This window comes from Dasypus novemcinctus, chromosome 23 (genome assembly GCF_030445035.2).
Source record: "Dasypus novemcinctus isolate mDasNov1 chromosome 23, mDasNov1.1.hap2, whole genome shotgun sequence".
Lineage (NCBI taxonomy): Eukaryota > Metazoa > Chordata > Mammalia > Cingulata > Dasypodidae > Dasypus > Dasypus novemcinctus.
Window position 1 is genome coordinate 1,951,190 of NC_080695.1, and position 22,975 is coordinate 1,974,164.

The 22,975-nt window shown below is 55.8% G+C and overlaps 1 protein-coding gene across 4 annotated transcripts; it reads right to left on the reverse strand.

Annotated features, from left to right (window-relative positions):
* Positions 1–12,668: 12,668 nt before the first annotated feature.
* Positions 12,669–22,608, reverse strand: DECR2 (2,4-dienoyl-CoA reductase 2). Of its 4 annotated transcripts, XM_058285593.2 has the most exons (10): positions 22,451–22,608; positions 22,054–22,122; positions 21,636–21,783; positions 20,635–20,686; positions 19,306–19,441; positions 18,159–18,283; positions 17,990–18,083; positions 17,712–17,816; positions 17,168–17,382; positions 16,034–16,939 (listed from the first exon to the last, which is right to left on the reverse strand). In XM_058285593.2, exons 1-9 carry the CDS (start codon positions 22,485–22,487, stop codon positions 17,168–17,170), a joined length of 981 nt encoding a protein of 326 aa, XP_058141576.1. In that variant the 5' UTR covers positions 22,488–22,608; the 3' UTR covers positions 16,034–16,939. The 4 variants fall into 4 exon arrangements, with proteins under 4 accessions (XP_071067207.1, XP_058141576.1, XP_058141578.1 ...); XM_071211106.1 differs by lacking the exons at positions 16,034–16,939; positions 21,636–21,783 and adding an exon at positions 12,669–14,207 and having other exon boundaries at positions 22,451–22,589; XM_058285595.2 differs by lacking the exon at positions 21,636–21,783 and having other exon boundaries at positions 16,034–16,719; positions 22,451–22,589.
* Between the last annotated feature and the right edge of the window lie 367 nt (positions 22,609–22,975).

Sequence of the window (22,975 nt, forward strand, 5' to 3'; positions counted from 1 at the left end):
ACTGCTACTTGGTTCTTGGTAGTAATCCCTTGGTGTCAAGGAGGCTTATACCCAAGAGTCCTGTCCCACCCTAGGAGGGAGGCTGTGCGTTTATATGCTGAGTTTGGCTTGGAGAGAGGCCACATTTGAGCAACAAGGAGGCCCTCAGGAGGTAATGCTTAGGCAACATATAATACTAAGCTAAGGTTCAATTTCACAAGAAAAGGTTCATAAGCCCAGTCATCAATATCAAAGATTTGCACAATGATCTGTCCTCTTTCTCTAGGTGCTGCCCCTGTATTTGGGGGATTCTTGCTGTCCCATTAGAAAATGTACCTTAACTCCCCAGGATGGGAATTTTATGTTCTTTCTGTTATTGTGTAGATCTCCACCCACTATGGCAATACCCCATAAATTTTTTAATTTTTTAAAATTTATTGAAATACATCACCCACACACAAACATACATAAACAGTAAGTGCATAGTAATAGTTGTGAACTTATAAAACAAACATATATAACATCATATAGGACTCTTATAACTCACCCTTGGGAAGTGAATTTGGCTCAATGGAGAGAGCATCCACCTACCACAGGGGAAATCCAGGGTTCAAACCCAAGGCTTCCTGACCTGTGTGGTGAGCTGGCCCATGCGCAGTGCTGATGTGTGCAAAGGAGTGCCGTGCCAGCAGGGTGTCCCCCGCGTACGCGCAAGGAGTGCAATCTGTAAGGAGAGCCGCCCCACGTGGAAAAAAGCGCAGCCTGCCCAGGAGTGGCGCTGCACACACGGAGAGCTGATGCAGCAAGATGACGCAACAAAAGGAGACACAGATTCCCAGTGCTGCTGACAAGAATACAAGCAGACACAGAAGAACACACAGTGAATGGACACAGAGAGCAGACAATGGGGGGGGGGGGGGAGAAATAATAAATAAATTAAATAAACAAATAAATAAATAAATAACTCACCCTATCACCAACACCTTACACTGTTGTCAAACCTTTTTAACTAATGATTAAAAAGCAGTGTCAAAATATTACTACTAACCAAAGTATTTTCCCCCAACCCTCCCTATTATTATTATCTTTATATCATTTATATATGAACACACATAAACAATTTAAGTGTATAGTAAAAGTTGTAAACTTACAAAGCAAACATGCACAACATCATACAGGGGTCCCATACATCAACCCTCCACCAACACCTTGCATTGTCATGAGATATTTGTTACAAATTACAAAAGAATATTGTCAAAATCTTACTACTAATGATAGTCCTTATCTTACATTTGGTGTTTTTTTCCCCCAACACACCTTATTATTTTTTTTTAATATATATATTTTTATGACAGAAGTTGTAAAATTATAAAACAATACTGTACATATGCAGAATTCCCAAGCAACACTCCTCTATCAACACACCACATTGTGGAGGAACATTTGATACAGATAATATCATCTGATTGTTACCATGTCCATAGTATACATTTGGCTCACATTTTCCATACTGCCCCATTATCAACACAGTATATCTTTGGCATAGATGCAAGAATATTATATTATAACTGCTAACCACAATCCATAGATCATTCCAGTTGTATTTTTTCCCATGCGTTCCCAACACCCTGCAGTAGTGATGTACATTTGCTCTAACTCACAAAGGACAGTCTTGCATCTGTACCATCAACCACATCTTGGTTCACTGTGCTATTTAGTTCCTAGATTATTCTCTAGCATTCTGTAAATTGGAATTTACATTCCTAGACTACCATTTTCAGCCACATCCCTATTTATACACTAGCTATATACTATTTTTACCATCCATTCTATACATTTCCATACTTTTACAGTAAAGTTAATTAAAACTTCTACATACATTAAACATCAGTAGTCCATTCAGTCCTTCTCTTATCTCCATTAAGAATCCACCACCTACCACCAGGTCTTGAAGATATTTCCCTACAATTTCTTCTAGAAGTTTTATGGTTCTTGCTTTTATTTTTAGGTTTTTGATCTATTTTGAGTTAATTTTTGGATAAGGTGTGAGATAGAGGTCCTCTCTCCTTTAGATATCCAGTTCTTGCAGCACCATTTTGCTGAATGGACTGTTCTGCCTGAGCTGTGTGCGTTTGACAGGCTAGTCAACAATCACTTGACCATACCTGTGCTGGTCTGTTTCTGAGCCATCAATTTGGTTCCATTGGTCTATGTATCTGTCTTTATGCCAGTGTCATGCTGTTTTTACCACTATAGCTTGGTAGTATGATTTAAAGTTCAGAGATGAAGGTTCGCTTTTCCTTTTATGATGTTTCTGGCTATTCAGGACCCCTTGCCCTTCCAAATAAATTTGATAATTGTGTTTTTGAATTTTTTAAATGCTGGTGGAATTTTTATCAGGGTTGCATTAAATCTGTATATCAATTTGAGGAGAACTGACATCTTAATGATATTTAGTCTTCCAACCCATGAGCATGGTGTGTTCTTCCAGTTAGTTAGGACTTTTTTGATTACTTTTAACATTGGGTTGCAGTTTTCTGAATACAAGTGCTTTACATCGTGTGAATGCCCCGGCCAGCGGGGCTGCGAACTGGGGCTCGTGGCTTGCGTGGAGGAGAATGATGAGACAGGAGACGAGAGGAATGACAGCGAGACAGGGTGAGGATCAAGCTGCAAATTTTATTGAGGGGAACAAAGGATATATACTCTTGGGAAGGGGAGGGGTAATAGGCGGGGTGGAAGTTAGGGATTGGCTATGATCACTACTGATGTATAGGGTGGGTTTCAGTTTACCTGCCTAGCGCCTGCCCACTGCCTTGTCAATCTGGGCAGTGGCGGGAAGACGGAGAACAAAGGCCTGAAGGGGAAGAAGAATAAGGAAGTGACAGGGCAGATTTGGATTCTGCCATGTTGTGGGACCTGACATATTGTGAGGAGCTAATTATAGTTTGCTTAATTGAGAGGGTTGGCTCTTCTCTGGCAGCCGTGCTACTGATTCTTGCTGAGTTCGACATACATTCTTTTTATCGCTCCCAACAACATCATTGGTTAAGTTTATTCCTGACTACTTGAGTTTTATCTGTCATATTTTATTTTCACCACTCTTTTGATACTTTAAGTTACTTTTATTGATATAATCTTCATTTCTAGACTCTCTTCCAGGCCTCTCTCTCCTGTCTCTTCTTTTCAGGCTCTAGCATACCCTTTAGTATTTCCTGAAATTCTGGTCTCTTACTTAGAAATTCTCTCAGTTTCTGTTTATCTGTGAATATTCTAATCTTGCCCTCATTTTTGAAAGACAGTCTTGCTGGATATAAAATTCTTGGCTGGAAGTTTTTCTCTCGTAGTGTCTTCAATATATCAGACCACTGTCTTCTTGCCTCCATGGTTTCTGGTGAGAAATCAGCACTTAATCTTACTGGATATCCCTTATATGTTATGCATTGCTTTTCTCTTGCCGTTCTCAGAGTTTTCTCTGTCTTTGGCACTTGACATTCTCAGAGTTGGTCTATTAGAATTTTTTCGGATGGGAGTACGTTGTGCTTCTTGGACATGGATATCTATGTCCTTCAATAGGGTTGGGAAATTTTCTACCATTGTTTCTTCAAATACTCCTTCTGCCCCTTTTCCCTTCTCTTCTCCTTTGGGACACCCATGACATGTATGTTTGCACATCTCTGGCTGTCATTTAGTTCCCTGAGACCTTGTTTAATTTTTTCCATTCTTTTTTAGCTCACCAATCCTTCTGCCTCCTTAAATCTGCTATTATATGATTCCAATGTTTGCTTGTTTTTAATTAATTTCTCTCCCCTTCCCCCCTCCAGTTGTCTGCTATCTGTGTCCATTCACTGTGTGTTCTTTTGTGTGTGCCTGTATTCTTGTCAGTGGCACCTGGAATCTGTGTCTCTTTTTGTTGCATCATCTTGCTGCATCAGCTCTCCTTGTGTGTGGTGCCATCCCTGGGAAGGCTGCACTTTTTGTGCGCTGGGTGGCTCTCCTTACAGGGCGCATTCCTTGTGTGTGGGGCTCCCCTGCGCAGGAGACACCCCTACGTGGCACGGCCTCCTTGCACGCATCAGCACTGAGCATGGGTCAGCTTATCACGTGGGTCAGGAGGCCCTGGATTTGAACCTTGGACCTCCTGTATGATAGGCAGACACCCTATCTATTGAGCCAAATCCGCTTCCCCCAATGTTTTTTTAAATTTCATTTATTGCACCTTTCATTCCCATAAGATCTGCTATTTTTCTATACATGGTTTCAAATTCTTCTTTGTGCTCATCCAGTGTCGTCTTAATATCCTTAAACTCTTTAGCCATCTCATTGAATTTATTAAGGAGATTTGTTTGAACATCTATTATTAGTTGTCTCAACTCCTTTATGTCATCTGGAGGCTTACCTTGTTCCTTTAACTGGGCCATAGCTCCCTGTTTCTTGGTGTGGATTGTAATTTTTGGTTGGTGTGTTGGCATCTGGATTACTGGAGTATTTATTGAGTGCAGTTTTTCTCTTTAGTAGGGCTCTCAGGCCTTTCTCCCTTGCTGGTTGTGCAGTAGGAGCCAAGGATGTAATCAGTGCTATAAACTGTGGAGGCTCAAGCTGCCCTCATTGCCCCAGGGACGGATGAAGCTTCTCCCAACTTTCTCCTTTTCCAGAGGTAGGGACAGAGTCACAGCTGTGTGGAATAATTCAAGTCGTGCAGGCCTAGACTGTAGTTGCCCAGGGAGACTGATGAAGCTTCACGCCCCTTTTTCGCCTGCCCAGGGCATGGACAGAGCTGCAGTTGTGGGCAGCAATCTATGTAGTGCAGGTCCAAGATGACCACAGTTGCCCCAGCAGACTTTTAATTATTCAGTTTGTAGCAGCCAAAGGTACCCAACGTTACCTGGATGGGCTGGTGCAGAGCTAGCCAGCCTCCTCCCCGCCAGAGGTGGGGCTGAAGCCTAGGCTAGGGCTGCAGGCCGATCTGGGTGAAAGAAGCCGGTTCCTATCCTCACTGTGAAATTTGGTCAGCACGGCCTCCCCTCAGGCTGGGGGTGGAGTCAAAATGCGACCACCAACCTCTTTCCTCTCCAACTTGGACAGATTCACACCCTAGCTGTTCCTAGGGTTATCTCTTAACCATCCGAGTATACCAATCAGTAGCTGAAATCGACAGCCTCCTCCCATTTCTGGGAATGGATCTTCCAGTTCCCGTCACAGAACAGCTAGCTCCTGGGGTGGCTTGTGCCACTAGAGTAGGACAATCACCACTTTCTGCAGCTTGGCCGGCAGTTTCCCAGAGAGGCTGGTGCAGATCCCTGCAGCCTCCTCCCTGTCGGAAGTGGCACTGAGGCTTAGGCTAGAGCTGCAGTCTGACCTGGATGGAAAGAAGGCAGTCCCCACCAGCACTGGGATTCTCAGTGCACCACACTTCCCCTCGTGCCAGGCGCAGAGTTAAGATGACAGCTCCCGGCCTCTTTCTGCTTGGACAGGCTCAAACCTTAGCTGTTCTCAGGATTATACTGTAGCCGCTGAATTTCCTCATCAGTAGCTGAAGTTGGTGCCCAACTGTCTCTTCCTCCCCCGTTTTGGGGAAGTGGAGCTTCCAATTCTAGCTGCAGAACGGCTCCCAAGGCAGCTTGTGCCTCCAGCGGAGGATGGCACCGGCCTCTGGGGTGTGGAGCCTCTACTTAGGAGTTTTCTCTGCAGATAGGCATCTCCTCCTTCCACTCCTTCAAGGATGTGGCAGGATGCCCTTCTGGCCTCCTGGAGCCCCCACGCAGGTGCTTCAGCCAGCTCAGAGAGCCCTGGTGTATGCTAACTGCCCTGGAGCAGGAGCTGACTCCAGGAGATCCTTACTCCGCCACCAAGTGGCTGTAATTTCATCTTGGGAGTTGCTGATGTGGACTTGCCAGGTTCCAGGTCCATCTATCGATTCCCTATCTTACTATTGGCTTCAGAGTGAGGCTCCACTTTGGGTATGACCTGCTGGACTGGGCCTCAAGGCGTAGGGCAGGTGCCGGTGCCCCTGGTGGAGATGAGCTTAAAGGGGCTTCTGGGGTGGGGGCCGGAAGATAGAGAGGTGAACCACCAAGAAAGGGGTCATCTAAGAAAGCTTCTTCCTTTTCGGGAGGAGACTTACTCTGCGCTCCGGGGTTTCCTTCTGCATAGCACAACTGACAAGAACCCCTTCGGTGCTTATTAGATACAGGGTTATAAAAAGTAGGTTGTAGGGAAATTCTACCCGTTTTCCTTCCCTTCTACACAGCAGGGCTGGCTGGAGTTTAGGGATTAAAGGGAGGGTCCCCCTCAGCGGCCACTCCTGGCTGACCTCTAACACATGCTGCAGCCACGTGGTGCTGCAGAGATGACAGCTTCCTTTTTAGACCATCAGCAGGCAGGTTGTCCCAGTTTCTGAGAAGACACCCAAAGGGGGGCCTGCTGGAATGCTGGGGGGCCGCCCATCCCCCTAGGGGAGGACACACGCGCTTGTCAGTCTCGGTGCCATCCCACTGCGGGACCTGGCTGAACAGCCAGCATCCTGGAGCTCTGGAGCCCTGCTCACCACACCTGTTTTCTGGAAATCGGGAGTCTCTGGTGTCCGGGCATCCCCAGAGCCTCAGCGGTCTTGGGAGATAGCTGTGAGAGGGCTCATCTTATGGCTACTTCCAAGGACCTAGTTTCACAGTTAAACCGTGGAGGTAATCTCAGGGGCTCCTGGGGGCTGAGAAGGAACAAAACCTCCTGGTGCAACCAAGGGTGGGGCCAGTGTCTCCCTAACAAAGGCACATTTGTACTGGCATCCCAGTACAATGAGGGCAGCTAAAGGCACTTCCCATTCAAAGGCTTAACTAGTGGCCTATAGCCATTCTGAACTCAGAGAGGCCCGGTGGTCTCCCTGCGGACTCCTGCTCCACTCAGGCCACCCGCCACCCGGAGCTTCCTGGAGCTTGCCCCCTGCACGCCCACAGTCAGCTGATTTTAACAAAGGCACCCAGTCCACCTAATGCCTGGTAACCGCCTGCAATCAGTGCAGGGATAACTGGAAATCCACACGCGAAAGATGAGAGTGGGGGTGGCACCCGGGCAGCAGGCAGCGCCTGGCAGGGTGGGGGAGGACGTTCACGCTGGCGCTTCGGGAGCGGCGGGGCAGGAGCACACAGAGCGAGCGGGGGTCCCACGAGGACCAGGAACCATGCAGCCCGTTTCAGTTGGGTCAGGGGCAGGATGGCTGTCGCCGGGATCTGGAGCCAGTCGCTCCAGAAAAAGCACCCCGGTCTGAGCTGGCGTTTGGACACCCAGAGGCTGCCGACGAGTCCACGGCGCTGATCCAACCTGGAGGGGCCTTTTGGAGATGAGGACCTGCCACGGAGTCTTGACGACTTCCAGACGAAGCGTGGCTTTCAGTCTGCATCTCCAGACCTCGCTGCAGCGGGTGGGGATGGCACACGACATCCCCGGCCCAGGGCAGCGGCAGGGACTCTGCGCCAGAAAACGCGTGGGATTCCTCTGGCCTGACCGTGCAGCCTGGTCCTGTTTGTTGCCATCGTCTTGCGGCTGGACGCTTGGACCCTGGCGGCCATCTAGTACTGCAGGGGCCTTGCCATGGCTGCCGTGGCCTCCCGTGCCCCCAGAACCCCCTCCAGCCACTGGGAAGGCTGTAGTGGGATGACTAGGGCATAGGCCCCTGCATGCGTTTTCTTCGGTTAATTGAGAGAATCCTTTATTAGCTTCTGTAACCAAACCCATGTCCCTGCATTATTTTTGTATTTCATGTTTTAATTTCAGCGTGTGTATAATTTGAAACCAGGCTAGAATGTATAAAACAGATTTGGGGGAAAGAACAGTCTTACCTAGGTACAAAAGGGAAAAAGGCACCAGACCAGTATGCGCGCCTTTCTTAAAGAAAGGACGGCGGTGCGTGACGGCGAGCGCCTCGGCCCGCGGGGACCGGCCCCGGACGCGGAGAGGAGGCTCGCCAGGAGAGCGGGTCACCTAGACGCCGTGCTGTGTGCTGCAGAGCCACGGTCCCGAGGCTGGCCAGGTGACCGCCCTTGCTCCTGGACTGTGAATGTAGAGCGGGGGGTCCTGAAGCACTCATCTTGCTACCCCCAATTAAGACCCTTCCGAGGCCGGACTGCGTAGGTCTGAACGCACGGGAGCCTCCTTTTCCTCTCCAAGAGCGCCTGTCCACGAGAGCGCCTGTCAATGAGAGCACCTGTCCACGAGAGCGCCTGTCCATGAGAGCACCTGTCCACGAGAGCACCTGTCCACGAGAGCACCTGTCAATGAGAGCACCTGTCCATGAGAGCACCTGTCCACGAGAGCACCTGTCTAGGAGCGCACCCATCCACACTGGGGCCTTAGAGCACCTCGCTCCTCCTCCCTGAGAGCACCTGTCCTGCTGGGGTCTTAGAGCACCTGGCTCCTCCTCCCTGAGAGCACCTGTCCTGCTGGGGTCTTAGAGCACCTGGCTCCTCCTCCCTGAGAGCACCTGTCCTGCTGGGGTCTTAGAGCACCTGGCTCCTCCTCCTCCCTGAGAGCACCTGTCCTGCTGGGGTCTTAGAGCACCTGGCTCCTCCTCCCTGAGAGCACCTGTCCTGCTGGGGTCTTAGAGCACCTGGCTCCCCCTCCTCTCTGACAGCACCTGTCCTCCTGGGGTCTTAGAGCACCTGGCTCCTCCTCCTCCCTGAGAGCACCTGTCCTCCTGGGTCTTAGAGCAGCTGGCTCCTCCTCTCCGACAGCACCTGTCCACACTGACTTGCCCACTTGAGCAGGTGCTCTGCCGTGGGGGGATTTGGAGTGAGAGTCGGGCCACGCTGGAGTCATCACAGGCGAAGCCACCTGCTCCAAGGTTAGCTGGATGAAACTCTGCTTTACAATCTAGCTTTTTTTTCCCCAAAGGAAATAGGCCTGTTTTCTTCACGGTTGGGGGTAGGGAATGCCTGGAGTACTTGCTAGCCGTGTATGAATTCGTGATCCAAGAAAAAGGCTGGGGAAAGAAAACAGTTGGCTTTAAAAGTGACGCTCTCTTCTGGGTAATTTTCATTTAAGTCTAGTTTAATTCCTATTTTCAGAATATATTTTATACACATACACAAAAGAAACCAGAGTCATACTTTGGAACTGTTTGTAGCTACCATTTAAGTGAATTTGTAATAAGTCCAGGCCAGTTATGAACTAAATACATGATCTTAAATAATGTAAATAATTATTTTAAATTGTGGTGCTGTACATATTAATATAATAAAGGAAAATATTCTGGATTTTAAAAATAAATAAATAAAAGTCACGCAGGTTTTCCTTCAGATGCTGGCTAAGGCAAAAATGAAATATCATCTTCCTAAGCTCATGCTCTTCCTGAAATAACTTGGTTCCTGAGTGACCAATATGCCTGATCAGTGTTTAGTGGACATCATCTATCTTGTGTCCCTTGGGCAGCTTCACTTCTTGGCACCTCCGTGTTCTCAATTGTAAAATGGGGATAATAATAGGACCTGCCTACCTATCCCAAGAACTTTTTGAGATTTAATAAGAGAATTATTATAAAGAGCCTAGTGGTGTTTGACACATAGTATGCCTTTGGTTAAAGTTTCTGTTACTAGCATCTCAGGTGAACAAGTACATAAAGATGGTAAGTCAGCTTGCCTCCTAGATAGAAGTTTCTGCAAGAATTTGGTAGTGTGGCAACTGTACTGACCAAACTAGGAAAATAAACAAAGTAGCTTCCTCCTAAAAAAAATGAATGAAACTGGACTTCTGTCTCTCATTGTATACTAAAATTAATTCACAATGCATCAATATAAGAGCTAATGTTATGAAACTCTAACAAGAAAACATTGGGAAGTATTTTCGGGACCTTGTAAGAGGCTGTAGCAGCTTGACATAGTTATGAATTCCAAAAATAGATATTGGATTATGTTTGTAATCTGGTCTGTACCTGGGCATGATTAAGTTATGATTAGGGCTTTGGTTGGGTCACATAATTAGGGCTTTGAGTCTCCACCACCAAGGGGGGGACTCACAGATAAAAGGCAAGGCAAAGGACAGAGCTGAGGGCTTTTAATGTTGGAGTTTTGACGTTGGAGTTTGATGCTGAAGTCTTTAGCTGGAGCCCCAGGGAAAGAGACAGAGCTGTTCACCTGATAGCCTACAGCTGACCTTGTGGAGAAAACAGAGGAGCTGAGCCCAGAGGAGCCCGGGAAGCCTGAGCCTGCCAGACGTCGCAGCCATCCTGCTCCAGCACGTGGAAACAGACTTTGGGGAGGGCAGTAACTCATGCTTATGGCCTGGTGTCTGTAAGCTCCTACCCCACATAAACACCCTTCATAAAACCCACCGGTTTCTGGTGTTTTGCACCAGCACCCTTCGGCTGACTAATGCAGAGGAAATGGATTTTTACATTTTACACCAAAAGCATACTAACAACAACAAAAATTGACAAAATGAACTTCATCAAGATTAAAAACTTCTATGCATAAAAAGATGCCATCAAGGGAAGCAGGTGTGGCTCCCATACGGGAGGACCTGGCTCGATCCCTGGGGCCTCCTGGTGAAGCTGAGCCCACGCAGCAAGACCGCTGGGCAATGCAGCAAGATGACGCAACAGAAGAGAGATGCAGGGGAGTCAGGGTGAGACACAACAGGAACCAGGAGCTGAGGTGGCGCAAGCAACAGGGAACCTCTCTCCACATCAGAGGGTCCCAGGACCGAATCTAGATGAAGCCTACAGGAGAAAACAGGAAGACAAAAAGAAACAGACACAGGGGGGTGGGGGGTATATGGGGACCTCATATTTTTTTAATGTAACATTAAAAAATAAAGACAAAAAAAAAAGAGAAACACACAGACACACAGCGAATGGACAGAGACAGCAAAACAGCAGGGTGGGAGTGTGTGAAAAAATATTTTTAAAAAAAGATATTATCAATAGCTAATAGTACAATTATAAAAATGTCCTATCATCCATTGTAACAAATGTTCCACACCAATGCAAGGTGTTAAGTATAGGGTGGTATATGGGAACCCTGTGTTTTATGCGTGATTGTTCTGTAAATCCACAACTTTTCTAATAAAGGGAAAAAAATTCTTGACACACACACAGACATTACCAAGAAAGTAAAGGGAAGTGGACTTGGCCCAGTGGTTAGGGCGTCCGTCTACCACATGGGAGGTCCACGGTTCAAACCCTGGGCCTCCTTGACCCATGTGGAGCTGGCCCATGCACAGTGCTGATGCACACAAGGAGTGCCCTGCCACGCAGGGGTATTCCCTGCATAGGGGAGCCCCACGCGCAAGGATTGCACCCCGTAAGGAGAGCCACCCAGCATGAAAGAAAGTGCAGCCTGCCCAGGAATGGCGCCGCACACATGGAGAGCTGACACAGCAAGATGATACAACAAAAAGAGACACAGATTCCCACAGACAAAAACAGAAGCGGACAAAGAAGACGCAGCAAATAGACACAGAGAACAGACAGCTGGGGCGGGGGGGGGGAGGGGAAGAAATAAAATCTTAAAAAAAAGACTACAATGAGATACCATTTCACACTCGCTTGGATGGCCTGTATTGAAATATCTGAAAATCACAAGTGTTGACAAGGATGAGAAGCAATGGGAACCCTCGTACACTATTAATGGGAAAGTAAAATGGTGCAGCCTCTGTATTAAATGATTTGGTGGCTCCTCAGAAAGTTAAACATAGAATTACCATATGACCCAGCAACTCCACTCCTACATTGTACATACCCTCCAAAATTGAAAGCAGGGACTTGAACAGACACCTGTAGCCCAATGTTCATAGCAATATTATTCATAATTGCCAACAGGTGGCGGCAACCCCAGTGTCCATCAGTGGATAAATGGGTAAACGAAATGTGCTACACACCGAGTGGAATATTACTCAGCTCATAAAGAAATGAAGTTCTGATCTATGCTATACTATGAATGAGCCTTGAAGATGTCATGTTGAGCAAAATAATTCAGACATAAGAGACAATATTTGTATGATCTGACTTTGAGGAGATAACCAAAATATGCAAATTCATAGAGAAAGACGCGTACAGGATACCAGGACCAGGGGTGGGGCGTGGGGGTTAAAGCTCAATGGGTGCAGCGTTTGTGTTTGGGGAGGTGGAAAGTGTTGGTAACAGATGATGGTGATAGTAGCACAACGTTGTGAATGTAATACCACTGAATTGTGTACTTGAAAATGGTTAAAATGGGAAATGTTATGTTGTATACATGTTACCACAATAAGCATTTTTTTAAAATATGAGGGAAAAGGATGTGGCACAAGTGACTGAGCTCCCACCTACCACATGGGAGGTCCGGGGTTTGGTTCCCGGTGCCTCCAAGAGAAGACAAGCAAGACAGCGAGCTGGTGTGACAGGCTGGTACAGCGAGCTGATGCAACAAGGAGACACAAAGAGGAAAGATGATGAGAGAGACAACAAAGCAGGGAGTGAAGGTGGCTCAAGTGGTTGAGTGCCTCCCTCCCACATGGGAGGTCCCAGGTTCAGTTCACGGTACCTCCCCAAAGAGAAGACGAGCAGACACAGAGCACACAGCGAATGGACACAGAGAGCAGACAGCGAGCGCAAATAACAAGGAGGAGAAGAATAAATATAAATCTTTAAAAAATATATATGAAACATATATGTAACAACTTGTAACTAAGATATATAAAGAACTTCCACAACTCAAAAATAAAATGCAAAGAACTCAATATAATACGTGAAAAACATTTGAACAGATTCTTCACCAAAGAAGATATACAGATGGCAAAAATACATGAAAAGATTTTCAACATCACTATTCATTAACGAAAACCTAATTAAACCACAATGATACCGCTTCACGCCCACCGGCATAGCTAACACCAGAAAGCTGTACCATCCCACGGGGTGCCAAGGACACGAGGGACGGAACTCTGTCACACTGCAGGCGAGAAAACGGTGCAGCCTTTGGAAAACCATGTGGGACAGTCTTAAAAAGTTAAACACACACCTGCCCCGTGAACCAGCCATTCCATTCCTAGGTATTTTCTCGGGAGAAATGAGAGACAGGCTGTGCAAGGACTTACCCGTACGCGAATGCTCGGGTCAACTTTATTCGTAATAGCCCAAAACTGGGGTCACCCAAACACTCGTCTTCAGGTGAATGAGTGAACAAACTGCGGGGCCCCGGCGCGGCAGAACACGACTCGGCAATAGAAAGGAACAGACTTCCCACCCGAACAGCGTCCTGGGCGACTCTGACTGATTATGCTCCAGAAAAGAATCCAGACCCCAAAAAGGAGAGCGCAAACTCTGAGACTCCATGGATATAAAATTCTAGAAAACGCAAACTCGCCTACCGAGAGGGAGCGGACCAGGGGCTGTCGGGGGTCTGCGGTGAGCAGGTCACCAGCCCGACGGCGCTGCGGGGGTGAGGCCTCCCTGGCGCCCCAGCACTGCTCCTGCGCCGTGTGCAGCTCAGGGGGTGTCAGCCACAGGCAGGGGAGCTGCAGAAACGGCCCGCGGGTACTGTAATTTGCAATTGTGAAAACAAATGAACAAATGTAGACACAACGCGACGGTGGGTGCCGCTCACTCCCCCTGCCTAAGCCCTCCAGCAGCTGGGAGCACAGACACCCACTCGTGTTTACTGATAGTTCATTTAGTGAGAAAAGACTTTTTCTCTCACCTTCCAGTTTGGAAAGTACATTTTTTGGAGTAAAAATAGAGCGTGAGTTGGTGAGGAACAGTTTACGTCCCCGACTCAGCCCGAGGTTCTGAGCGTCTCTTGAACGGCTTGTGTGGAAAGCGCTCCGCCTGCTTCCGCTTCCCTGCGACGACGCCGGCTCTTGCAGGTGACGGGTCCTCACCAGCCCGCGGCCCACCGTCTCCGACCCCCGCCGGCCCCCTCCAACCGCCATCGCAGATGGGGTGCAGGCACTGAGGGGCGGGCACGAGAGCTTCCCACGGGGATCCCGCACTTTGTTTTTTAGCTAAAGAGGTGACATCATTTCCTTCACCGTTGTGTAAAAATTGCCCAAATTCCATGACATGGTAGAAGAGTGACCAGTTAACTGCGTCCTCAGGACCATTGCTTCCCGCGCGCTTTCACGATGCCGCAGGCACCGTCCTGCCTTCTGCTCTAGACACCCTGGCGTCCGTGCGTGAGAAGGCTCCCCCCAACCTGGGCACTAAGCGATCCCTGGGAATTCCGTTAGCGAAGCCCGTGTGTGCCCGTCGCCTTCTTCGCCTGAGAAAACACAGTAATGTGGCGGTCAGCGGGTGAACAACAACGGGCCGCAGACACCTCTGCCCGTGGGGGCAGCGGGCCCGGCCGCGCCCACAGGAGACGCGAGCTGCCGTGGGCCCCTGCCCGGGGGCCGGCGCACAGGAGAGGCAGGCGGGAGGAGGCGCGTTGGGGCGCAGGGGTCATGGGCTGCCCCTGCCACCCCATTTCCAGGGTGCCGACTCCAGAGCGGTGGGTGTGAACTGGGATCCGCACCCGGCGGCCTGACACACACTTTCTAGAAAGACCCGAGCCCGCCGTGGCCAGCGGCCGTCGTCGCACACGATGTCCCCTCGGTGGCGGCTTCCTGGCCGGCCCAGCCCCCCGCGGTGCCTCGACGGAGCCGCCCCTCCGTGGGTCGGCCGGTGCTGGGGCTGGCCCGGGTGAGGTCCGGGGCGGGGTGGGGGCGGGCTGCCTGGAGCCAGGGAAGCCCTGGGCCCACCGTCCCCTCCTTTCAGGGACACTTCGCCGCCCCCCGCCAAACCCACCGAGCCGGGCCCAGGCCAGCCGGGAGGGCCGGGCCCCCGGAGCCGCCTGTCACACCGGGGAGGTGGGCGCTGCCCCAGTGCAGGCTGCGGGCGCACGGCTCGGGGTGGGGGCCTGATGCCTGCCAAGCGGCCTCTGTCCACCCCCAGGGTGAGGACAAAACGCCGTGGGGGCCAGACAAGGGGACACGCAGGGCTGGCGAGGCTCTTGGGACTCAGCCCTGCCCTCGGGTTCCCCGAGCCGCGCGGCCGGCTGCCGGGGCAGGGCGCCCAGGAGGCCGCGGGCACCCAGGCCTCCCCGGGGACTCGCCACGGGCCGCGCTGGGCGGTGGGCGAGGGGTGGAGCCGGGAGGGCCTCGTGTTCCCCGAGCGGACTGGGAGGGGGCGGACAGCTGGGCGAGCCTGAGGCCGGGCGGCGCCCACGTGGGTGCCCCGTGCCCAGGGACCCGAGCAGTGCAGCCCACGGCCGCTGCGCCTCCGCCCCGCCGAGCCGCCCACCAGCGGCAAGTTCAGGCAGGACGGGTCAGGGGGTGCGGGGGCCGCGGGGTGCTCGCCTGTGGGGGGCAGGGGGAGCTCTGCGGGCGCAGCGCGGCCGGTACCCGCGGAGTGGCGTGCACGGGGAAGCGGTGGGCGGCCACGCCGGGCTGTTCCACTGGGTTTATTTGACCTTGTCTCTTCCGGGGGCTCAAGCCCCACCCCGCCCCCGCGGCACCCCCAATTGCCTGCTTGACCCATGGAGGCCGCCAGCGCGGTCCCCGCGACAAGGAGCACCTCTGACGGCTGGGAAGCCGGGGTCACATGGATCACGCTGCTGGGCTCCCCAGAGGGAAGGGATGGGGGGAGCATGGGCGGGGGGGGGAGGGGCAGCGCGGGGCGGTTGGGGCGGCACGGGGGGAGGGCAGTCGGGGTGGTGCAGGGCTGGGGCCGGCGCCGGGCGGTCGGGGTGGCAGGGGACGGACAGGGCAACGCGGGGCGGGGCGCGGGACTCAAAGCGCAGGCAACTGCCGACACAGCCGGGACGGGCTGGGGGAGGGGGCCGTCCCACGGAGTGCGGGGGTGGGGTCCCTGAGCTTCCCAGGCACCCCGCCCCAGCCCGCGGCCCCGTGCCTGGGCCACTCACAGGCCGGGACCTGAGCCAGCCACACCGCCGCTTCCGTCTCCCCGACAACAGCTTTCAGGGGCATTTTCTAAAATATCCCCAGAACAGGCAGGAAGGAAACATGTCCCAGCCCGCGCCGCCCCCCCCCCCCAGTGGCTTTTTAGGTCTTCCTTTTCCTTCTGGAAACTTTTGTGAAACCCAATAGGTACTTTCCTAGTACAAAGGTTTAATGAAGTGCGTTTTCTGGCAAAAATCTGGTAGCTGTGCTAAAGCAGATCAGTCATTCAGAGGCGGGGCGGGAGCAGGGGGCAGCGGAGCACCCCGACACTGGCGGCCACGGCGGGGCGTCCCCGGTGTCGTCGACGAGGCCCAGCGGTCTCCAACACCCGGGGTCAGGGGCAGCCCAGGGGCCCGGGAGGCCTGCGCGGGGCGGGGGCTGCTGCTCTCGGCGCCCGGGGCGCAGATGAGCTGGGGCTGGCGGGGGCAGCTGGGGACGAGCCCCCGAGGAGCGGCCCAGGAATCCGTGGGCGCAGAGGGCAGGTCGGCCCCCTCCACGCCGGCCACGGGCCCCCGCGAAGACCCGGCGGCCGCTGGCCTCACCACGGGAGCCCGGGGAGGGAAGAGGGGGCTCGCGGAGGAGGGGAGCAAAGGGAGGCCCTGCCCGCGACCGCACAGCCGCGGAGGTGCCCGGTGAGGTCGAGGCCAGGCCTGCGCGTCCACCCGGCCCTCGGCGTCCTGGCGAGATGCCCACGGCCTCCTCCACGGTCTCCCAAGGGTCAAAGGTAAGCGTCTTGCCTGCGGGGGCCGGGCAGCCCACCCCGGGGGCTCGGACACGAGGCCGAGTCGCGGAGGCCGAAGCAGGTGGTCTGCCCGGCATGGTCACAGCTGCCCCCTGAAGGAGAGGCCGTCAGGGCTGCAACCTCCGACAGGGGACCCCCGGGGCTGGGCCCTGGGGCGTGCTCAGGGCCACACAGGGGTCCCGGCAAAGCTGGGCGGACGCCGCCAGCCTTCCACCACCAGAGGGGGCCGTGCTCCGCTGGGGCTGGAGGTGCCTGGGGAGGGGGCGGCCGGCCCCAGGGCAGGGGCTTCTGTCGCGGTGGACGGGGCCTGGCCTGCGGAAGGCAATGCCTCAGCACCCCTTGAGGATTCGGGGGGGGGCCCCGCCAGGCTGGGCCCCCCGGCACCACCCGCCCACCCCGAAGCCCCTCCCTGCCTCCCCCGGAGCTGCCTGGCCCGCCGGGGCAGTGGGGGGGACAGTGTCCGGAAGAACTCCAGGGCCCCCGGGGGGGGCACAGGAAGGGGCCCTGGGCACGGGCGCCCACAGGCGGTCGGCACATCACCTAGAGCTTCGCAGACATGGCCGAGTCCATCAGCTTCCGGGCGTCGCTGGGGAGGGTCATCCACGCCCCACCGTCCACCACCAGCACGATCCCGGTCACGAAGGACGCGAGGGGGCTGGCCAGGAAGAGCGCGCTGTGGGCCACCTCCGTCTTGTCCCCCAGCCTCTGCAGGGGCGTCTCCTGGACGTAGGTCCTCGCGATGTCCGGGGAAGCAACTGCGGGGCGGGCAAGAGGCAGCGAGCGGTGCCAGGGGTGGGCGGGGACACGCCTGCCCTCGCCAGCCCCCTCCCCAACCCTCGATGGGGGAGGGAGGGGCCCCAGCACGGCACGGGGGCCGGCCCGCATGGGGGGGGGGGGCGGGGGCCCTCGGCCCTGCCCGGTGCCCGTCCCACTCGAGCCCGGCAGCCCCACAGCCGGGCCGCCCCCACCCCCGGGACTGGCTGAGGCCCGTCGGCCCGGGCGCTGAGCTGGCGTGCCCCTGCCCCTGCGGCCAGGTGGGAGGCCCACGGCCCCTGACCCTGGGGAGGGGCCCGAGGGGCCTTACTCAGCCTCCGGAAGCCCTCCGTGCCGCCGATGGCCCCGGGGGCCAGGCTGTTGACGCGGATGTTCTGGGGACCCCATTCCACAGCCAGATGACGTGTCATCGCATCTGCGCGGAGAGGGCGGGCGTGGGGCACCTGCGCGGAGCTCGGCCTTTGGGGTTTTCCCGAGGTCCATGCGGGACCAGGCCTCACCCTGCGCGTGGCCAAGCTGAGCTCCGCAGGACGTGCCGGCCCCCCGGGGTGCGCAGGGGAGGGAACTGCCGGGCGTGGGGGCGCGTACCCACGGCCGCCTTGGCGGAGCCCGCGTGCACCTGCAGCATCTGCCCCCGGTGGCTCAGAGTTGCGGTGATGTTGACGATCACGCCTCCGTGGTCCTGCAAGGCAACGGGAGAGGGCGGTGGGCGGGGGGCCGAGGGCGGCCGCCCGGGGGCCGCCGGCAGGACGCCTACCCGGAATAACTTCTCGTAGAGCACACGGCACACGTTGAAGGTGCCGATGGTGTCGATGTCCACCACGGTCTTGAAGGCTCTGAAGGACAACGCGCCGGCCGGACACAGGAAGTTCCCGGCTGCACCTGCAGGTGGAGGAGGGCCAGGCCGGGCTGGGTGGACTGGCGCGGAGGGCGGGGGTCCTGGCCGGAGGCGCCATGGGCCCACGGCCAGCCGCAGGTGGACCCCAGGCCGGCCTCAGGGAGGAGCCCGAGCGTGCTGGACGGATGCCCGAACGGCAGATGCTGGACGGATGTTTTTAAAAGGGAGTTTCAGGAAGCAAATTTGGCCCAATGGATAGGACATCCGCCTACCACATGGGAGGTCCGCGGTTCAAACCCCGGGGCCTCCTGACCCGTGTGGAGCTGGCCCATGTGCAGTGCTGTGCACAAGGAGTGCCGTGCCTCGCAGGGGTGTCCCCCGTGTAGGGGAGCCCCACTGTCAAGGAGTGTGCCCCATAAGGAGAGCCACCCAGCGCGAAAGAAAGTGCAGCCTGCCCAGGAATGGTGCCGCACACACGGAGAAATGACACAACAAGATGACACAACAGAGAGACACAGATTCCTGGTGCCGCTGACAAGAATACAAGCGGACATGGAAGAACATACAGTGAATGGACAGAGAGTAGACAAGTCGGGGTGGGGAGAAGAAATGAAAAATAAATAAATCTTTTTTTTTAAAAAAAAAGGGAGCTTCTGCTGAGGGGGACGCTCCGGGAGCGTGTGGACTCCAGCTAAACTGGCGTCTCAGCGTGGCTCTCTGCTGAAACGACAGTCCACACTAACGCCAGCTGCTGCTGATGTGGGAACCCGCTGGGGGCGCGAGGGGCAGTGGCGCCCCGTGAGTGTCTGCTTGGTTGTTCTATGAGCTGTACTAAAAGGTTAGGTCTGGTAATTATTTTTTTAAGAATGTCATGGCGTGAGTTTCCTCAACATGGTAAAAGGTGACGGTCGACATCAGCCAAGAGTCCCTCTGGGCCGAGCTGGGACTGGCCGGGGCCTGGAGTGGGCGCTGCCCTGCCTCGGGGACCGGCTGCGGGGCCTCCAAACAGGAGGCCTGGCCTGGCCAACTCAGCAGGAGCCTCCGCCCTCCATCAACAGCCACTCACCATTAATGAGGATGTCAATTTTCCCAAACTCCGTCAGCGCCACATCCACAGCGGCCATGATGGTCAGGGGGTCACGCACGTCCAGAGACACGGGCAGGCACCGCTGGCCGGTGGCGGCAGCCAGCTTCTTGGCAGCCTAGAAACCAAACAGGACAAGACAGGGCAGCAGCTCGGGGGCCTGGCCCGGGAGAAATGTCCCTTGGGGAGCTGTCCAGTCTCTGCTGGGACCCCGGGTTTGGCACCAGAACCCCTCTGGGGAGATGCAGCCTGCAAGCCGCTGCCCCTGGGCCCACCAGGCAGCCCCGGCTCTGCCCGCCGCCCGCACCCCGAGACCCCTTACCACCCAGCATGAGGGCCTCCCAGAACTCAGCGTTAGATGAAAACACAAGCCAGGGAGAAGGGGCACTGATGCTGAATGAACGTGGGGATTTTAATTAACTTGACTGCAGAAGTGTGGAAATGGATGAGTTGCTGGTAACAAGCTGCAGTGACTTGAGCTAACACAGCCGGTTTATAGACGGGACTGTGGCTGGAGAGGGTCGCCTGAGCGGGTAAACGTCACCTGAAGGAAAGCTGCAGAAGCTAGGGAACAGTAACATCGTGAACCCAGCAGTGGGCGAGGACGGTAGTTAATAGCACAAACCCGAGAGGGTCCTGTGAGCTGCAGTGGATGTAAGTCACTGCTGCAGAGCGGTGGAAATGCGGAGAAGCGTGGGAAAAGACGCTGCTAGTGTAACCTACGGCCTGCGGTTAACAGCAATACTGGGACATCGCATCAGTGTCAAGGAGGCACTGGGCTAGTAATCGGAGAACGTGGAAAGGTGTGCCAATGTACGCTGTGGACCACGGTTAGTGGTAACGGTCAGACAATATTACCTCATTACTTGTAACAAATGTGCCACAGCAGTGTAGTGTGTTGCTTGAGAGACGTTGTATGGGAATTCCACAAATGAACGTTGTTCATTTGTTTTCTTACAAGGTACCAGAGCTTGAACCCAGGACCTTGTATATAGGAAGCAGGTGCTCAAACCACTGAGCTACACCTGTCCCCTTTAATTGTTTTTTAAACTTACAACTTCTCTAAAAGAATATATTTTTTAAAAGAGAGCAAGAAAGCACTTGAGCGGCAACATAGAATAACCTCGAATGTACTATTAAATGGAAAAATTAAAGTGCAAAAAAATAAAACAAAAAAACAAGTCAGGCGTCCCTGGGAGGCCACTTCCACTGAAGCCCCTACTTGAGAGGGTCAACTTTGGGTGCCGCTGTCCCAGGCTCCAGGTCCTGCGACCACCTGCGGGGGGAAGCACAGGAGAGACCCCTCCTCACCGCTGACAATCTCGGCAGGCTCCTACTGGCGATGACCGTGTGGCAGCCATGCCTGCGAAAGGGGAGAGTGGCGTGAGGGCGGCTGAGGGCGGCTGAGGGCGGGCGTGGGGTGTCGTGAGGGCGTCGTGGGGGCGGGTGTGAGGGTGGCGTGAGGATATCGTGGGGACGGGCGTGAGGGCGGCGCAGAAACGGCCAGGCTGCTCCGAGGGGCCTCCAAGGGGCTTGCAGCACTGACTGCGGAGACGGGCCGGCCTGGCCGAGGGCCCAGGGCCTGAGCAGGGCGGCGCCACGTCCCTGCCCACGTCCCTGCCCACAGGCCCTGCCCAATACCACGGGTGAGACCGAAGCAGCGTGAGCCGTGCGTGCCGGGCCCGGTCTTCACGGGGCTCGCTGGCCAGACGTGCCGGACCCCACGGGTTGAGGCGGAGGACGGGAGCCCACCGTGAGGCCGAGGGTCCCACTCCCCTCCCCACAGGCTGCCGTCACGGTGACAACAGCGAGCAGCTCCCGCTGAGTCTTCCAAACGACCCTGCCAACAACTGACCACGCTGTGCTCGAAGCCAGGAGTCAAAGCCACCAGCTCTCGGGACAGAGTCCACCTGGAGTGGCCGAATCCCAAAATCTCTTTTCCGTGGGGCTCACCAAGCTGGTACGAGAAGTGGGGCCTGGGGGCCACTGGGGACGGTCCCTAGGACATCAACAGGCTCCCTCGGCCCCCAGCCCAGCCTAGCCCTGGGCTTCTCCCATGGTCCTGGGGGGAGGGGTGCAAGTTACTGACCCGAGGTGCCTGTCCAGCACGGCACTGGGGGTGGTCTGGCCCAGCAAGACTCCCCGACCCTGGCCCCCCTGGTCCGCCCTGTCCCCCCCAGCTCCAGTCTGGCAAGGTCCATCCTGCCTCTGACCCCAGCAGAGAACGCACCCCGAACCCGAGCTGGCCTAGGAACCCCCTGACCCCGACGAGGCCAGGCCCCTCTGCCCCGGCCCCATGACAGCTCACTGACCTCAGGCCAGCAAGTCGCCCGGACGGGGCGGAACCCTGGCGAGGCCCCAGGAGAGCCTGCTGGACCTCGTGTTGCGCAAACTTCATTAGCCGAGTGTCCTTTTCTTCCTCGTGCAGGCCAATTCCTGCCAAGGTCTCCCCAAGAGCCACTGCCGGACAGAGGCTCTGTGGATGGTGCTCGGGGGCTGACCCGGGGCCCACCCGCCCCATCCCCTCATACAAACGGGGCGTCCCGCATCTCAGCGGAGCCGGAGACCCCAGCGCCCTGCTTCCCTCCTGGGTTGAGCCCACCTCCCTCGCCTGCAGTCCCTGATGGGACCCAGACCCTCTCGCGTTCCCAGGAAGGCCCGGCGCCCAGGCGGCCCAGGTCCTCCCAGGGGGTCCAGCCCGGGAGTGGGGCAGGGCAGGGCAGTGCTCACCGCATGAAGACCTCGGCGATCCGGAACCCGATACCCGAGCCTCCACCAGTGATAAAGGCCACTTTGTCCCTGAGGGAAAAAGGCTCTTTACGAGGCCCCAGTTGGCGGGGGTGGGGGTTGGGTGCAGGACTTTGACCCTCCGCACCGGCCAGAGTCCAGCTGCTGACCACAAACAAGGAGACACCGGCCTGGGTCTGGTGCTCACCCTTCACCCCCTCCTTCGGGGTCCCCAGGCCTGCAGCGAGGCCGCCGGCCGGGACAGATCACGCCCCCGCAGGACAAAGGTGCAGCGGGGCCCCCAGGACATCGAGCGTCTGGTATCCCGGCAGGGGGCCCCCACTCGCCCGTCCAGGGAGCGCACCCTGGGGACCCCCGAGCCCCACTCCCCGGCGCTCACCGGAGCAGGTCCGGGCTGAAGAGGTGGCAGTACTCATGGAGGCAGTCGTCCTCGCTGACGTCGGGCTGCGGCTGCGCCATGGCGCTCGGCGGGGCAGGCGGCAGGGAAGGCCAGGCGCGCTCGGCTCCCAGCAGGACGGGGCCGGAGGCGGTGCAGTCAGGCCCCGCCCAGGAGGCCCCGCCCACCCCGCGGCAGCACTGCCATTGGAGGCCGCGGAGCCTGGCCCCGCCCCGCCCCAGGGCGCCCCGCCCACCGCGGCAGCACTGCCATTGGAGGCCGCGGAGCCTGGCCCCGCCCCAGTCGGCCCCGCCCCGCCCCAGGGCGCCCCGCCCACCGCGGCAGCACTGCCATTGGACGCCCCCGCCCATCCCGGGGCCTCCGTCTCCGCCCTCCCCGGCCGCACGGCCTGCTGGGGCTGCGCGAGGGCTAGGCGCAGGCGCAGTGCGGCGCAGGTCCCGGCCGTAGGGCCACTGCGTCTGTCCCGCCAGGTTCCGGGCCTTGCGTCAGGGTCACCCAGGAGGCGAG

What these genes read in the sequence shown, in the direction of transcription:
- DECR2 (XM_058285593.2), bottom strand. Translation starts at nt 22,487, where the DNA reads ATGAGTACTGCCACCTCTTCAGCCCGGACCTGCTCCG. An exon ending in TTCAGCCCGGACCTGCTCCG is followed by an intron (nt 22,123 to 22,450) that starts GTGAGCGCCGGG and finishes TTTTTCCCTCAG; the next exon opens with GGACAAAGTGGCCTTTATCA. An exon ending in TCTACGAGAAGTTATTCCGG is followed by an intron (nt 18,084 to 18,158) that starts GTAGGCGTCCTG and finishes GTTGCCTTGCAG; the next exon opens with GACCACGGAGGCGTGATCGT.